Raw genomic sequence first — 18,171 nt, 5'->3', positions numbered from 1 at the left:
CCAGACATTGTCTTCAAGAAACACTTGAAGAACATAATATTTTATGATGTATTTTAAGTAATTATTCAGAAATATGCAGGCATATTTTGAAGTTTTTATTTCTTTTTAAGATATCAAAAATGAAAAAAGTATGGGGCAGGGGTGTATATTTAGTATAGGGGTGAAATCACTAGACTGTAATGCCTATTCTCTAATGTATGTAAGAAGGGCTTAGGAGAAGGTGCCATAAAAATTAAGAACAAAAGCCTTAGATAACTACCCCTGACTTTTATGCCATTGACTTTTGAGATTCCAGTATTTTTGCATGTTGAATGAAGGGACCTTGCCTGCAAATTGAATGTTGTATCTTCCACCTCCCAGTTTTACCGAACTGGGATGTGGAAACGAGGAGGAAATGTTTGACTTTTGGATTCATAAATAAATAAATTAAGGAGCCCTATTCTATGTGTTGATGTGTAGGTTGTAGGGAGACGTAATAAAAAGTCAGAGAGCTGGGGGTAAGCAGCCAGATGTATTCAGTAGCGTATTACATGTTTGCATTTGATGACACTGAGGACGGAGCCATGTAATTCCTGATGACCGTTATTAAATATTCAAATTTGCACACAATTTAAATTACTGAAGATAGTGTATTAGCATTACCTTTTTTAGTGTACAGTGATATTAGATGTATGTCTCTATAGATTCAATTATTGGGATTTAATAAAAGGCTTATCCCTGTCCCTGAAAAATGTTCAGAGGACTGAGTGCTCTGATGTACTGCTGTTATGATAGTGATTCAAAATACGTTCAATAACTAGATATTACTATAGTATCATATAGTACTAGTCTGTCGACTGTCTCTGCCTGACACCTTTATGTCCCAATAACATCACAACATTACAACACTCCCACTAAGAGCTTACTACTAGGAGTACCCATTATACTTTTCCCCACCTCAGAATCATGTAAAACTCTGTTGGTATCATTCTTCATTGATAACCCAGGTTCTTCTCCTCTCCATTAACTCGGTGTTTTCTGTTCTTCTGTATTGTTGCCTTACTTTATTTGTATCTTCCGCTTTTGGTCAGTGTATGCTTCTTAACAGTTAAGTTTTCTCTGTGCTGTTGATTTTTAATTCTTTTAAATACTGTTCATTGAAGGACTGATAGAGGTATTCCTAGACAAAGTGAAACTTTTATGGTAAATCGGCTTGCGTTCTGATTTTAACAAACAGATCCTGGTAGTAATGCTGGGAGTTTAATATTAGATTTATGGAGGTTCTGTTTATATTGACTTTCATTTAAAATCTGAAGATGACTAGTATCCTACTGAAGACAGTATCACTGTATAGGCCATGGCTTTAATAATATTCTCTGATGCTTTTTGAGGATGACTTGAAATCCTTGTTCATGTCCACAGGTAATACATTCTTTGTCTTGCAGCCTCCCTCTTTTGCATCCTCCCCTTGGAGGAGAAATTCAAGACAAGTCAGAAGTGACAGTATTAGTTTACTATCTGATAGTATGTGAAGCTGTAGTATTTTCTGGGAAACGGAGGATTTCTACATATGAGAAAACCATCCATGAAGGCAGCAGCTAAATCCTGTGCTGCATCCATTGTAACTTGGGAAATTTTATTCCATTTGTACAATATGTTCTTCTGGGGGGAGGAAGAAAATAAACTTTATCTTTGGCCTTATTTTGTGTGGGATGAAAATACAGGTCAGTGGGACTACAAAGATAAGGCCAGAAGTGCTACAGTCCTGTATATCAAGACTACAGCTGTCATAGATAAACATTTTGTAAGATTCTCTTTTAATATTGCCCCATTTCACTATTCAATGAATAGGAAAGGATTTGGCATGTTGGCCACCTGACAAGTAGACATTGCTGATAATCTGTACTTCTAGTAAGATCAATAGATACTTTTAGTAAAGAGAGCTGCAGGTGTCTTACTTTCTAAATCTCTTCAACCCATAGTGGTATACATAAAATCTTACGGATTAACAAGAATTGTGTTGCTTAAACTACTAAGGAAATAAAGTTTTTCAAAGTATGTTCAGAATAATAGTTCTTGATTACTTAATTCTTTGCATTTGCAGAAAATGGCCATTTGGTTGAGCGGGCTTTATCTACTTTCAGTGTTTTTACACTGTGGTGAACAACCAAATTCCCAAGAAGTCTTGAAAGAATGTCACTCAGCTTTTTTTTTTTTGTGAACATTGTTACTGTGAACTAAATTGCGGTAATGTAGAAATACTGTATGAGTATTTGAGCTGGAATAACTTGCAAATTAATATTTGTCACTTTCTCTACAGATGGTTCTGACTCCAGAGATAAGCCAAAGCTCTATCGTCTACAATTAAGTGTCACTGAAGTTGGAACTGAAAAATTTGATGACAATTCCATTCAGGTATGGAAAAAAGCATGCTCAGATGACAGAACTGATCCAATCTCTGGTCAGTTATGTGTAATTGTGGAAACCAGTAACACATTCTGTCAATACCCTTCAAAGCTGTAAGGGTAAAATACTGCTGCAATTTCATGTTAATGGTTGTAACTGTGATCCTGCTTTAAGAGGAAGGTAAGGGTTTCATTATTTAAAAGGCAGTATTCTTCTTTGTCACTGGGTCAAATGGTACATATCAGTGTTATTGTAACTGCCTGTTGGCTTTCAAGTCCTAGTCTCAGCCTCCTTGGGTGAGATAGAATTTCTTAAATGTATAAAACAAGCATAGTCATCTGAAGTTCATTCCAGGGAGTCTCTTTTAGCACCCTGGGTCCACATCAGTGCAGTTAGTTGACTTGTAAATGCTTGCATTATTAGATTTTACATCAAAACAGCACGTGGAAGAAAATGGTTCTGAGCAACATGTGACTAAAAAAGTTTAAAACTTGTCATTGAGGGGTTTCTGCTGCACGTTTTAGTTAAATGTGTGCTTTACTACTTAGGTTGCAAGGAACTTGAAGTGAAACTGAACAGATTTAGTACCACTTATCTCAGTTAAATTCACAAGCAAGCAAAGTTGTTACTAGTCTGTAAGTAGGGCAAGCAGCAGCTCAATCTTTTTGCTTTAATTTCTGCTGCAGCACAATTTACTTTATTCCATATTAATTAATTCTGTTTCCAGTTATTTGGTCCAGGAATTCAGCCTCATCACTGTGACCTCACTAATATGGATGGAGTTGTTACTGTAACCCCGAGAAGCATTGATGCTGAAACCTACGTGGAAGGTCAGCGTATTTCAGAAACCACTATGCTGCAGAGCGGAATGAAGGTTCAGTTTGGGTCATCTCATGTATTTAAGTTTGTGGATCCCACTCAGGACCATATTATTCCTAAAAGACCCATTGATTCAAGTCTTATGGTCAAAGGTCCAAGACACAAAACTGGGTGAGTACAACAATAATATATTTTCTTCCCACTGAGGTGAAGGGGTGATCCTTGGGGAAAAATGGAGAATGAGAGCATTATAAATGTCTTATGATTAGATTATGACTTTAAGTGAGTTCTGAGTGGCTGCTTTTAAGTGTTAAATATATAACAACTATTTTAGTACTTGAGCTCCACCTTGTGATTTTTTTGGGAATTAGCAAGTGTCTTTTTCATTATGAAGTATTCAGACAAGTTTTCCTGAAGCTGGCTTCTGTGTTAAAACCAGTGGAACGCCTTATTTTAATGTATTTTGAAGTTCATCCAATCTCCTGGAAAATTAAAGAATTAGTGGAATGTATAAGGAGCCCCTGGTTTGTGGTTTTTGGGTTTTTTTGCCTCAGATAGTAACTTTTAAAGTTTCATTACAAGGATTTGGAAATTAAGTAGGGTAGTCACAAAATGAGACTGTCAAGATAAGGAACTAAATGTCTCAGCAACCATTTTTTACAGTGTGGTTACTTATGTTCTAGTTTCTCTGTTGCAAGACTAACAGTCCAGAAGTCCATCTGGTTGTTTCTGTATATGTTCATATTTTTGATGCATCCGTAATAAATAAACTGATTATGGATTTGGTGACATGTAGGGGCTCAGGTACTCTGTTCAGTGGCTGTTGAAATATTCAGGAGAAACAATCTTAAAATCAGAGTGTAGAGCAGGGAATAAACCACACCATATCTTTTATCTTCTGTGGGTCCAAATGAGAGTGCTTTTGTAGTATATTGTGGTTTAGAAAGCAAACAAATTGACTTGGAGATGAATGACAGAAAGATACTAGGAAGAGAGGTTCTTCTGGCTAATCTGCTGAGTTGATATGGATGTATACATCTGACCATTATTATTTTTTTTCTCCACTTAATTTTAATGTGGAAGTACACTGGGTGCCTGTTGTAGGTCCTGTCTGCAGGAAGGCCTCCAGGCATTTATCTGCCATGTAATATTTCTGCTTAAATCTTGTTCATTCTGCATCTAGCCTGCAGATCAACAAACAAATGCTCTCACAGGTTTACATAGTCAACTGCAGAGCACTGTACCACTGCAGGGTTTTGTCTGGACAACAAGATCTCTGGTAAAGAGCTATTGCAGCTTGAACAATCAATTTTTTAAAATGTCGTTAGAATAAGCAGATAGCAAAATAAATGGTTGTGATGTATGAATTATTTGCATTATCAAGATCGTTGCACATTTACCACTGAGGAGCTGAGGAAGAAATTGTAGCAAATCTACAGTGAATACAATAACCTTGAGCATGGTTTTGTGGTTTTATATTATTTATGTTTATGTGTATTTATATTTTTTCACTTGACTGGGGGGAAAAAATCTAATTAAGAATGTTTTTTTCAGAGAAATTATCTGTATAAATATCGGTAGTGGGTTTATATAAAGAATTGTTATAGTATTTTAAAAAGTGAATATTAACTAGACTCATGGTATATGTTTTGAATTTTAATTTACTAATTTTAGCTACTGTGTTCCTTGTTTGTTGAATGTTTGATAATACAATTTCTAAAAAGTACTTAAATTATTACCTTGCTTTTAGAGCTGTTCAGGAAACCACGTTTGATCTGGAGGGAGACGTTCACAGTGGTACAGCATTACCAGCAAGCAAGGTATTATATTATGACTAAATTAGGAATAAATAATTAAAGTTCATGTGTAAGTTAGGTCAAGATCATAACGCCAGTAGTATTTGGTAAAGTGCAGCAAGTTCCTCCCAGCCATTCCTCCCAGCCATTTCCCTTTAGGGATGGGCTTGGGTATCGTACGCGCTTCCCTCCCTCCCTCCCTTCCCCAAAACTGTTGTGTTTAAGTTTGTCTTAGTATTTGTCATGCATTCTGTGCCAAGAATAGCAACTTGTTTTAGAAAGAGAAACTCCTCTAACCTGGGATAGTTTCTCCCCAAACTGATCTACTGAAGGCAGAACACACGTGGCAGAATAGATACTCATATTAGAAATGGTACATCGTTATCTCGTGTGTGTAGCACGTGACTACTGTCATCTGCAGTAAGGCAAAGAAATGTTTTGTATAAAATGTGAAAGGGTGTTCAATTATAACTTAACTAGGCTTTAAAAATTTAATAGATGTGACTTTTGACTTCAGTAGAGCTCTGTACACGCACTGACTAAACAAACTGTCTCTGCAGTCAGTTATAAACATTTTATGAGGTAATAATATTTTCTTGCTTTCTTTCTGCACTGTCTTTGTTAATACATTCTGTGCCAGACTTCCATTTTCTAAGAGCAAACAAATACAGTAAAATGACACAATGGTTAATGTCTTTCTTAGTGCTATGATCACATGCCTCAGATGAAATGAGAGAATGAATTATTTCAGCTGTATGAAATGTAACAGTCCTACCAGAAATGCATTTCCTTTTATGTTTTATTCCTACCATTATAAAATTGAAATGCTTGTAAAGAAATTTAGTGATATTGGTGTGGCAGTGTAGGTGCTGATAATACTCTGATAGTGTTTGAATGTATTTGTTATTCTTCAATTTTTTTTTTTTTTTTTTTTGGTCACAGGCTTGTGATTCAGTTTTTGTCTGTCCTTTGTAGCTCTGTTTGACAATGCTTTCTTTTACTTTTGATACATTCCTTACCTCTGATGGGAATTGATCTAGTGACATTTTGGAAGGGGAAGGAAAACAAAAACTTTGTCAACTATTAAAATGCCTCAAAATTGCTCAGAATTCGAGTTTCTGACATTATTGTCTAATGTACCTCATTCTTTTCAGACTCTCTAGATATATATTTCTGGTGGACCTAGGGAAGTTTGGGAATTTTCTTTTTTTGAGTTCTCATGCGCATCTCAAACATTACATCTTATTAAATCAGTGGTAAATCACTTGTTTTCTAACAGTTGCTCTTACGAGTTTGCTTTTCTGTTTGGAAAGGGGTAGCAGTAACTTCAGAGAAAGTTCTCAGAGACCTGGTGACAAAAAGTAATTCACGGAGTGTCATGTCAGTACTGAAAAAACTGTTTTGTTCAAACTCTCGTTTTGAGATGGCACTTTTTGGTAGATTTTTTTTTTTTGTGAGGAAGCAAATCATTTAGTCCTAGAAATTTCTTAGGAAATGTGGAAACAATTCATATTTTACTGATGTTTTGTTTTCAACAGTTTGTACTGAAAAATAATTGCTACATATTTTGCTGCTTAAAGCAGCGTGTTTTTCCCTTTCCTGATAGGGTTTGACGTAATTGGAAGTCATGAATGAAAAACTTCTATTAAGGAGCTTGTGACACTGAAAGAAAACAAACAAAATCATACATAAAAACCAGCATAGTTCCTGTTGCCTCTTCTTGCCTTGGAAAATTATGTCCTGTCTAGCAGCTCAGACTTCCCTAAGAACAGAATAAATTATGGCAGGGATCAATAATGCAAACACTTGGAGCTAGTGCAGAAGCAGGGTAGGGGGGCATAGGCAATTTCACATCTGTTAATATGTTTAACTTTGTCCCTTAGCTAAAGGTTTCATTAACAATTCATTCTTACTATTGTATTGAGAACTATGCAAATTTTAAATAAAGACGTTTGACATTTTCATTGTATGTGTTTGCAAGGTGTTAACAAAAAGCTGCTCCTAGCTGGCCATTGTTGTCTCTTGAATTGCAAGTCTGCTCTTCGATGCCTCTTTGTGGTGACAACACCTGCTGAGCTGCTGGAGTCTGTGCTGTACTCTTCTGTTTTCCCATCTCTTTTCAAGCCTGGTTGATACTTCATTTTAATAGTGCCAGGCACAAATGCTGGTTAAGCCCATGTTTGCATGCTAAGCACCTGTCCTGCTGTTTTAAATTAGAGCACCAGCAGGCTTGATGGTGACAGGACATCATCAGCATCCAGCACAGCCGAACGAGGAATGGTGAAGCCGATGATTAGGATAGAACAGCAGCAGGATTACCGCAGACAGGAAAGCAGGTAGGAAATGGGTAGCCCATTACTTCTCATAACGGGGGGAAAAATGGATGCATTTTTCTGATAGATCAAGCAATGTGTTAAAATATTTTAAACTACCTGATTTTCCCTAGGGAAAATGAGATTTTCTTTGAGATCTTACTCCGTATAAACCCCAGGATTAACAACCAAAGAAAAAAGAAAAATTCAGATTATTAAAAATGCCCACAATTATTCCTTTGCTTCAATATTCTGTTATTTGTAGTTCTCTTTTTGTAAAGCCAAGCTGATAGTCATGTCACAACGTTGTTGACTTATGGTAAGGTGTGTCATATGAAATACCTTTAATAAGAAAGTACAGTTATTTGAAATTTTATTTTGTCAGCGGCAAGATGATGTGATTGCATCTGGAGAGGGAAGTACCAGGTCATCCCCATTTCTGTAGCAGTGTTGTTGGCAAGCCTGACAGAGTGATGCTTTTCATTCCCACCGTGTTCACGTTCCAAAGCCGTAGTGGAAAACACTGACTTCAGATCGCATGCCATTTTCTTGCTGTTCAGTCTTCATGTATTCACAGTACCTTGTCCAAAAGGACTCAACTCCTTGTTACACAGTGTCTTGTAATATTAGCATTGCTTCAAAAATTTTCTGTTTTCCATCATAAATAGGGAAGACCTGATGGGATCCATCAAAAGATGCTGGGAGTTGGCTGACATCATTGCAAAGCCACTCTCCCATCTTTGAAAGGTCATGTATATCAGAGGTACTAAATGACTAGAAAAGGGAAAATAATACACCTATCCGTAGAAAAGACAAAGTTAAAAATCAGGAAATATAGACCAGTCGGCATGAATTCAGGCCCTGGGAGAATTGTAGGCTAAGTCCTTGTAGAAGCTGTTTCAAGGCACACAGAGGACAAGTAAGTGGTTAAGTTCTTAACAAAAAAACCAAAATTCTATTGCTGTCTACATAAATCAGCTTTTAAATTTAGGTGAACTGCCATGATAAATGGATGAAAGATAAGGTAAATGTGCTGCAGGGTTAAAAAGTGCAGTGATTCAAGTTATAAAGCTTCTACTACCTTTAAGTGCATTTATCGTTCACTAGGCAGAAAACAGTTCAGAGATGTGAGTGGCAGAAGAAAGAAAGAAAAAAAAAAAGGCAGAAAATTGTACTGCTGCTGGAATTGAATTCCTCATGTTCTAGTGTTCTGTAGCAGGGACATTTTTTAAATGCTTTCAGTGAATTTACAGTAGAATACAACTTGTTTCTACTCTGCACTCTCATGTCAGAGTGCCTGGGCATCTTGAGTGTCTTTTTTCAGAACTGTTTTTATTAGGGTTGCTGAAGATTTACCTCCTCCTTGTTGAATTACTAACGTTTTAACTGTGTTCTTCCTCTCTCATGAAAGACAAAAAAACTTTTTGTGAGCTTTTTATAGCCTGTCATAAGTTCTTGAGGCTTCTATTGTTAACATTTGAGTTCTACCTGTGCATTTGTATGTGTATGAAGATTATTAAATTTATGTATTTCTGTCTTTCAGCAAGAGCATTTGTTATAAAGAAGATTATCTTGTGCTATAGTTTATATTTTGAAAACACAGAGCTGTCTGTGACCTGCATCTTGGCTTTGTTTGGGTTTTGTTTTTTTTTTTTAACTTTCAAAATTCCTTCCAAGAGAATACACATACTAGTCTTACTGTTACAATGCACATGATATTTTTGGCTTGGTACCTGTGTGCAGAAAATGTTTTGAGGCATCCAGGTTACACTTAGATTTGTGATAGCTACAACCATAAAGATCTTCATCACCAGTGTTGACACTGATATTTTCTTTCTGTATATATCTTACGTGTATAGTGTGTGTTGTGTAATTACATTAAGAGTTATTTATCTAAATAGAGCATGTGATAGAAGTGTTCTTTCTCAGTTATATTCACTTAGAGAGCATCAAATTAGCAAAGTCAGAATATCAAATAGGAGTTGCCATGCAAGGAGCTGCTAAAGTAAACTGAATTTTTCCCTTTTGTGGCTGTATTTTATGAATCTTAGTTAGGCTTCCTCTGGGATACTCTGGTCTCCTTTTGTGAACTCTAAGGACAGTAATCATGAAGTGAAGTGACTGCTGTGTTAGTTGGGGGAAAAAAAAAAACCAAACAATCCAAAAAAACCCACCACTACCAAACAAAACCCACTTCACTGAGCAGTTCCAGGTTCTTGTTACTGTACAACTGGTTTCTCTCTGTACTAAGTGCTCTCGTTATATTTTTTGTGTGTTCGTCACTGTTGTTCAAAGGTGAATTGTAAGGCAAATAGGACGTTATTCCAATCACTCCCTGAGTGGGTTGAAGATCACAGATAAGAACCTGATGGCCTCATTTTTTTTAATTTCTAGTCTCTAGGGGGGGGGGGGAAAATCTGCAAGCATAACTCCCGATTTACTTAGTGTGTATGGTTCTTCTGCTTGAAATGCAATTCTGCGAAATAAGTTAAGGATTATGGTTGTACGTCCTTAATAGATAACAGACTTCAATTCACATGAGCAAGCATATAATAAAAAAGAAAAAAATATCTTTTTTTTTTTGCCTTGGATACCCTTCAGGAGTTCATAAAAACATGTTTGGTTGGATATGAGGTGTTAATGGAACGTGGACAGTTAACGTGATTCCTAATTTTAACCTGCCTTACAAAACTTATATAGCTAGTATGCTGGCCACAACCACACAAGGATAGATCAAATCTTTGTATGCAGTTCATCATAGACAGTTAATCTAAGAGACTATGGAAATCTCTGGAGAATGTATTACTGTGTTTCAATGCAATTTTAAAGTGTAATATTACCTGACATTATATTTAGAGAGGAGGCAACGCTCTAGTCAGTATTTTACAGCCTTGCTAGGCATACCCTGTCTAGACTTTCGGAGTGGTTTAGCTCAAGAGAATTTCACCACCCCAGAGAGTGTTTTTCTATAAAGCAATAGCCCAAAGACAATATATACTTAAAATGTATGCGGTAACATAGCAGGTTGGCTAGCTGCTAACATCAGAAGCACAGAGAGAGTTATTTTAACTTAAATTTCTAATTTGCAAAGCTTAATCAGAGAGTATTTGTTGTGTGTGTGTAGGAAAGGCAGAAAATGGTACATTAGTTGAAGGTAACTCGTATTAAGGTAGCCAAAATAACTGACTTACTGCATTTGTTCGTAGAGAACTAATTTATTGGTAAAACTAAACATTTTTTAAAGAAGTATTTCTTCTTCCTACTTTGTTAGTTTATTTAAAGCCAAATTCCAAAATTTGATAAGCCATCTTGCACTAACACATATCAGTTCTCACCTCTCGTTCTGTTTTCTCTCCCATTGGATGGAAGACGGAGAATCCTGCTCCTTCCTTTGTGCTGAAAGGGATCACTGTCTTTTTGATCTAAAGAAAAGGAAATAAATCTGTCACTAGTTTACCAGCCAGTTTGTTGAAACATTTACTACTATTCCTATAATGATAAATTACAAATTTCTCTGGAGTTGTCACTTCAGTTTTATTTTGATAATACTGTGTGAGTATTAGTTATTCTTCTACAGAATTAAGTTTTTAGTAAAGACGATGCACTTATGAGAGTGTGGAGGTAGTGAGAAATCAGTTCATCTTAAATTTCTATCAATAAAACCAGAGGAAATGCTACAGTTTATATGCCAGCTGAGTGCTCTTCAGAAAGAGAGCATGCTGTCACGTTAGAAATATAACTGCAATTGCAGAAATTCGTGCTCATGTTGTCCTGCTGTGCCTGCTGTTCCTTAACTTTCAGCTCCTCAGAAATTTGCTGGGCTTTTTTTTTTTTTATATAATAAAGCATTAGCTAGATGGAATAACTGAGTTCTCTGTTGCTTTAAGTTTTTACAAGTTTGAAAAACAAACAAACAAAAACCACCAAAAGCCAAAGGTACCCGTAGTTTTTTGATTGAATATGCTAAAATTTATTACATCTTTTGACGTCAGCCTTCAGAGTTATCTTGTGGACTTTCACTACAGGACATAGCTGAATAAAAGCCTTTGGCGTCCTAGCTCTGCTTTGTGGCGTAACTCACATTTCTCAGGAGAATGAGGCTTACATAATCCTGTTACATTCCTTTCTTTATCAAAGTTGCTGGGGAAAGTAGAAAGCCACTATTGTGTTGGTGATTAAAAATGGCTATTGCATGGAGATGATGATAAGCTTTTACATATTTCCTATAAATAGGTGTCTAACTCTAGAGAACAGCTCAATTGCTGCTTTTTCTTAAGGGAGGAATGAAATATGTGCTTAACCTTTTGTAGACACCAGAAAAATGCTGTTCATTTTTCTCCTCAGAGTTCTGTGCTAGGTACTCATAAGAAAGAACGCACAGTCATTTTAAGTGAGGACGTAGTTCCGGGGCGTTTGGAATGACTGCTCTTTCTTCACATAGCATAATAACAGCTAGGTGAGGATGGCGGGGACTAGGTTTTACCTCCTTTTCCTCCTTACCAGGAGAAAGGACAAATAAGCTGACCAAGTTCTTGCTGGTTTTGAAGTCTAATATTAAAGATAGTAAAGTACACTACTTGTAACTGAGCTGATGTTTCAGGTGAAGCTTTGTTCGCTTTCTTTCTTTCATGTGTCCATGAATAATTTGTTATTTGAATCTTGTCAGTGGCAGATGGCAAACTGATCCTATCCCTCTGCCATACAGTGCAAAAGAGGATGTCCTTTAAATTTTCAGACTCCACAGGTGAAGTCTGTATTTTTATATGTTCTGTTGTGGGCAAATATATCTTGAATGATTCTAGAGGAAAGGTAAAAAAAGGGCTCATTTCGGGGAAGGGTGTTCTGTCAGCATTTGGGACCACTGTATTTGGAGATATCTGCATTTTACACTGGAATTAATATCACCCATGTGGATTGTTTGTTTCAATTTTTGTCTTCTTTCTTTAGACCTCAGGATACCCATGGACCAGAACTGATACTACCTGCAAGTATTGAATTCAGGGAAAGCTGTGAGTAAATTGTGAAGTTATAACACTAACCTGTTGACACTATGGTGTAATATTTCAGCCAGTCTGAAAACCTAAGGGTAACTTAAACGTTGAAAAGAATAATGACTGAACAGCTGACAGCTAATCAAGTAATGTAAATTATTTTGTTGGGGATTGTGAACAGACACTTCAGGTATTGAGGCAGGTTTATGCATATCTAATTCTAATTGCATTCAGCTCCTTATCTTCAGATATTCAAATTTAACTGTGAGAAATTTGTTAATCCCACTACCTCAACAGTACATTCAATTTGTTCTCTTCTGTACAGTTCTCCAGGCCTTGGATAATAGATTGCATCACAGTCAAAATCCATTTTATGTAACAGCTGATGAATTTTAAATTTTCATTTAGAATTTAATTATTTGTTGTCATGGTTCCCAGGTTTTTACAGTCTCAGGTCCAGTAGAAAAGTGTCATCTCAGAGATTGGAAAAAAATCAGAAACTAAATAGCAATCAAACACAGTTTTTTATTAGTATAAAATTCCCTATAATAAGGGAGCTTTGTAGGAATAGAATGGACAAGAGAAACCTTGGATTTTCCTGTTCCCTTGGAGAAGCAAATTTTCAGCAGAGATAGGAAATAGTACAGAAATGTTTCCTGATGATCAGATTTTGTAGCTTTATATGGAAGTGTATGGTTAGTGTGCCTGAGTAACCGTAGCACGTAACAGACAATTTGGAGTTCAGATTCCTTCAAGCTTCTTCCCTCTCCCCCTGTCCCCTCCGAAAAGAAATCCGTGGTGCCCTGAGTTATGGAATGGATTTATTTCACTTTCTTTCTGTCTTTAGGTTTGACATGTTTTTGTCTTCTTTCTCTACAGCTGAAGATGCCTTCTTGTCTGCCATTATAAATTACACAAATAGCTCCACAGTTCATTTTAAGCTGTCACCTACGTATGTTTTGTATATGACATGTCGGTATGTATTGTCAAGCCAGTACAGACCTGACATCACTCCTACTGAGCGTACTCACAAAGTCATTGCAATAGTCAACAAGATGGTGAACATGATGGAAGGAGTTATACAGGTGAGTGTCTCTGCAGAAACAAGGCAAGGGAATTAAAAGTATCTTGTAGATTATCTGGTGACCTTAGCGTTTAACCAACTGTTGTTAAGGGTCAGACAATACCTGCACTGTTTGCCCATGTGAAGGTTTGCTTTTGTGTCAGTGAATAATGTGAGTGGTAAGAAACTCTCTCCTGAGCAGTGTGGGAGGTTAGGGAGGGGCTGAAGATAAGTTCTCTGACAAGAAGTTTTTACTCTTCTTTTCTCTAGAAGGTAAGATCTTTGCAAGCGTTTCTGGCTATGGGCTCTTGTCAAACAAGTTGGATGTGCTTATTAAAGGATATCGTATAGATAGCAGTTGTTTGCACTGTGTGAATGAGAACATCTTAAAAAGAAACAGGAGTTTTAAATTTTGTTCTTGTTACTTTTGCAACCTCTATAACCACAAAAAATGGCAATAAAACTGGACCTATTGAACCGAGCTAACACAGTTACCTTATAAAGAGAAATACAAGTTCTCAGATGTTCCAGCATCCCACGTGTAGTCTGATGCTATTGCTCTTACGTGTGCAAGGCTTGCACAGAAGCACAGGGGGAGTGATGTTTTGTGTAGGAATGCAGATCCTACTGGGTCGTCTATGAAATTAGAAAATACCTGGCATTGTGCAGCTGTTCATAAAAGGTAGCAGCCATTCCCTGAAAAAGGAGTGGTAGGTCAGGCATCCTTACTAACTTAATTATTGTAACTTCTTTGTCTGCAGGTTTTTCTTGGAGGAAAAACAGAAATGTATTTCTCCCTTTATTAAAAGATGCACGTTTGTTGCAGAACGTACTGCCATAGTAGCCCAGATAGAGCAAGGACCCTGTGGCGCTAGGCAGGGTACAGGCATAGCAAACGCATCAGTCCTGCTTTAGGGAATTTATGATGCAAGTGTTACACAACAGGCTGATTAAGGGAGAAGAGGAAGGTAAACAACAAGAGTGTCATGGAAGTCACCATTCAGCTTTTGTTTAGGTTTTGTAAAGATTTAATGGAGTTTTCAGTAGAAAGAATGTTATAATTAGACAGGTCTGTGAACAGTGACATCAGGCTCCCACCTTTCACAAGAAAGAATGGGAGAGTGTGTTGGTGTTGAAGACGCTTTACAGTAGGAGAACAAAGACTAGCCTTTCCTGTACACTCTGAAGGTGATGAGAGGTTGAAAGGTGGTTTGAATCTGAAGTGCAGAACTAGTACATTGCTTTGAGTCTTGATGCCGTGGTAAATGGATATTGGATAAAACAAATGATATCAAAAGCTAAATATTTGGGTTCTTCACATAAGAAAAAAAAATCTGGCTGTGGATGAGCGAAACTGTGGCAGTAGCAGGGAACATGAAATGCAAAGAACCTGAACATAAACGATTTAGTGGTGGGAACGGAAAGTAAACACGGAAAGGGCAGACTTCAGATATAATCTTGAAGTTACAGAGCTGAATCAAAGTCACTCAGTTTATATAATTAATGTAAACTAGTAACAGTGACCCCAGAAGGACTTGGGGTGATAGTGATGGGTAGAGTGGGAAAGCAAAGAAAGTTCTGCATTCTTTGTATTGAACTCAAATGGATAAGCATGTAGCTGCTCTCTGTACTAGAGAGGTGGGCTCAAGTCAATTTGATTTGAAAACCAATGAAAGCTAAAAAATAGATTATCCTGCGAAAACATTTATTTACAGCACTGAGAAGAGCTTCCCTAATCAAGTCCAGCCTTATGGTTGTTGCAAGCAAGTGTAGTTTATATAAACCTGCTAAAAAAGTATTGCAGAACTGTTAAAACCAAGTGTTTGTCAGGACAGTTCTTTGTGAAAGGCTGTTTCGACAGCCTTGCAACCCTGTCATTGCAGTCTAATCTCCAACCTAAAATTTAATGAAGATGTCAGCAAGGAAGCAGTAGCTGCATTTGTGGTTTGTGAAAGATGTTATCTAGTTGCAAAACATAAACTGAAAAGAGTTGGAGGTTGAAGCAAATTGAGAGGAGGTTCTTCCAAATGCCATGCTGAAGAAGCTGGAGGAAAGGGGGAAAAGTACAAGTGTGATGAAAGGGTAGAACTTCAGTGAATTTGAAGGTTAATGAGTTGGAGATAAAGAAACGCATTGATTCTAGAGCTTGACCAGGAAACTGTCATTAGCTGGGGCCTGTTTTAGTGGACTGTAAACAGTACTAGCGAAGCTAAGTCGAATTACTGCCTCTAAGCTGTAGAGTGAGTGGTTATACTGATTGCTGTCACGGTTAACTACCATGCAATAAGCCTCTATCACAGTAGCTTTTGTATGTCTTGACTATAAAAGCCTGCCTGCACAGAAAGGGATCTGAGGGTGTGAAAAACTGAAGACAGGTGGGAGGCACCCAAAGCACATGGAGAGGGAAAGTGCACAAACTCTTGTGGGAGTAAAATAAATTAGTTAGATCTTAATTTTGCCTGCCTAGATCGTAAGGAGACTTGATAGCTTTCTGGAGTTACTCAGAAGTACTTGCTAACAGATTTTAAGTCTCTGACTTCCTGTAGTCTTTGCATTAGCGTATACAGATATTACAGAAGACTTCATATGGGATAAGGATAAAATTAGAGAGATCTATGAGAACACTAAGTGCTTTCCATGAAAATCTAGGAATAAAAACTTAATTCATATTAAAAAGGCATTTTTCTTGTATCCTGATTTTATTTTTTTCCAAATCACTCTGTAGCATTTCTGATCATCTTCAAATCTTAATGTTTGTAGAAGGAGCATCTCCTTTCATCTTCAACACAGCACGTCTTCAGCCTGTTCAGAGTGCCTTGGTCAGAAAGGGGGGAAAAAACAAAAGCACTGCAGCAATTTGGGATTTTTTTTTTTTTCCCTTAAGATGTAACTAAGATTATAATAGTAACAGCAAACGTCATGTTTTTGCCTCTAAGCTTACTGTGTTGCCAGTGGGGGAGAGGGGTCTGAATAGAAAACCAAAAGGAATTAATGAAGAACTCAGTTTTAACTAATCAGACAAACATATCTGGTGGAGGTTTTTTTTGTTTGTTTACTGAACTCTGTAGTTTTATATACCAGCATTTAAGCAGCTTAGTGTGATATTTCATTTGACTCTTTTTGTTGTTTAAAACAGTCTTTTTGTTCTTTAATTGAGAAGCCATGTATTAAATCTGTCCTAGATGTTTTATTTTTTTGTTTTGTTTTAGGTTTTTGTTTGTGTGTGTGTTTGGTTTTGTTGTGTTTTGCGTTTGGGTTGTTTTTTTCCTGGTAGAGATTTTCTATCCCCCTTTGTGTGTGTTTGCACATTGTCTTCATTGCAGCAGTGTGGGCAAATAGCTCCCTGGATCTGTTACTTGAATGACTACTTATCCCATCGCCTGCAAAAAGTCCTGCAGGGTTTCTGTGGTGCACTGAGCATGGAATAACCGACTAGCCTGGGATGTCAACTAGTCTAGGGCATTCCTTGAATTAATTGTGACATCTGGGCACTTCAGTTCTTAGCTGTTGTGCTACTAGTCCTGTTAAAATAATTCCTTTTTTAAAAGGGCTCAGTTGCATCTTAGCTACTGATAAATGCATCTGTGTGTAACTGTGAACATAAGTGTTGTACCTTCATATTTAGTGTTTGATTTCTAAAGCTATCATGATTGTTTACAAGTTTCTTTCTTCTATTCTGTTTGATTTCCTTCGTCCGTTTTTCTCCAGGAGGTAGACCAGGTTGATCAGGTAGGATATATTGCTGGGAACTGATCCTAGCTATGTTGGCTTAGCTCAGTTTCTCATGCTGCTTCCATATCAAAATACAATACTCAAACAGCTGGACTTGAACGGTTCATAACACTCATTCAGCAACTGGAACATGCAGTACTAAAATCCTTTTTTGACTTGGCAACTTTTACGGCATTCCATAATTTCTGCTTAACGCACTTCAATGTGGATATGAAATGACCAAAGTTCTTTTTCTTCCCTTTATTTTCTGTTGTTGTTGTTTGTGGTTCCTATTCTTTGGATTTCATCTGAGGTTGCCTGGCCTGGCATTTGTGGTCGGGAGATGGTGAGATAGATCAGTACTTGATACTGAGTCACGTGGTATCCAAGCCAGTGAGCGCAGTATCAGGGTGGCAGTGGGCAGTAGTGAATATGCGCTTAAAAGTGCACAGATTACCAGATACTGCATTCCGCTAAGCTCTTAGCATTCCGTAACTAGATGCTTATGCCGTGGCTTTATCGGTATGACTATTGGCAATTTAACAGAATTTCCTATGTTCAGTGAACGTCTTAAAACTGAACTTAACGGTTACAGCAATTGCAGTATTACAGATAAACATTTTGCAAATATCTGGTATCTGAGATATGTTTGGTGAAATGGGAAGAGGTACTGGTCTATCTTTTGGAGCCTTTTTAAGCTGTCATGCTTTATCAGAAAACTATTTCTCTCTATTATTTCTTGCTTCTTTCTGCTTACAGAAACAGAAGAATATTGCTGGGGCACTTGCCTTTTGGATGGCAAATGCATCTGAATTACTGAATTTCATAAAGCAGGACCGAGATCTCAGCCGAATTACTGTGGACGCACAAGATGTTTTGGCACACTTGGTTCAAATGGCATTCAAGTAAGGCAGTCCAACTTCTGTTTCACCTAACGTATTCTGTGTTTCTCTGAGTTTTAGAATAACTTAACATTTTTTGCCACATTTCTGTGTAGCAATAATGTTTTGTGTGTTGTTAAATATCTGCAAGGAGGACTTAAGAGAGGCTAGACTTACTCTCTGAGACAAGTATTTTGTTTTAGGAGTATGGAT

The 18,171-nt window shown here is 37.1% G+C and overlaps 1 protein-coding gene across 2 annotated transcripts in view; it reads left to right on the top strand.

Moving 5' to 3' along the window:
- The window catches only part of MLLT4 (myeloid/lymphoid or mixed-lineage leukemia (trithorax homolog, Drosophila); translocated to, 4), a 92,566-nt gene that overhangs the window by 20,839 nt on the left and 53,556 nt on the right, over positions 1-18,171 (top strand). For both annotated transcript variants that reach the window (XM_010148059.1, XM_010148058.1), the window contains 7 exons: positions 2,300-2,394; positions 3,113-3,375; positions 4,955-5,024; positions 7,218-7,336; positions 12,260-12,321; positions 13,183-13,388; positions 17,837-17,982. In XM_010148059.1, coding sequence (XP_010146361.1) covers positions 2,300-2,394; positions 3,113-3,375; positions 4,955-5,024; positions 7,218-7,336; positions 12,260-12,321; positions 13,183-13,388; positions 17,837-17,982 — 961 coding nt within the window. The remainder of the gene's footprint in view (positions 1-2,299; positions 2,395-3,112; positions 3,376-4,954; positions 5,025-7,217; positions 7,337-12,259; positions 12,322-13,182; positions 13,389-17,836; positions 17,983-18,171) is intronic.

This window comes from Eurypyga helias, unplaced genomic scaffold, assembly GCF_000690775.1.
Source record: "Eurypyga helias isolate BGI_N326 unplaced genomic scaffold, ASM69077v1 scaffold6083, whole genome shotgun sequence".
Lineage (NCBI taxonomy): Eukaryota > Metazoa > Chordata > Aves > Eurypygiformes > Eurypygidae > Eurypyga > Eurypyga helias.
The sequence above is the reverse complement of the archived record's forward strand: the minus strand, read 5'-3'. Positions and strand labels throughout refer to the sequence as shown.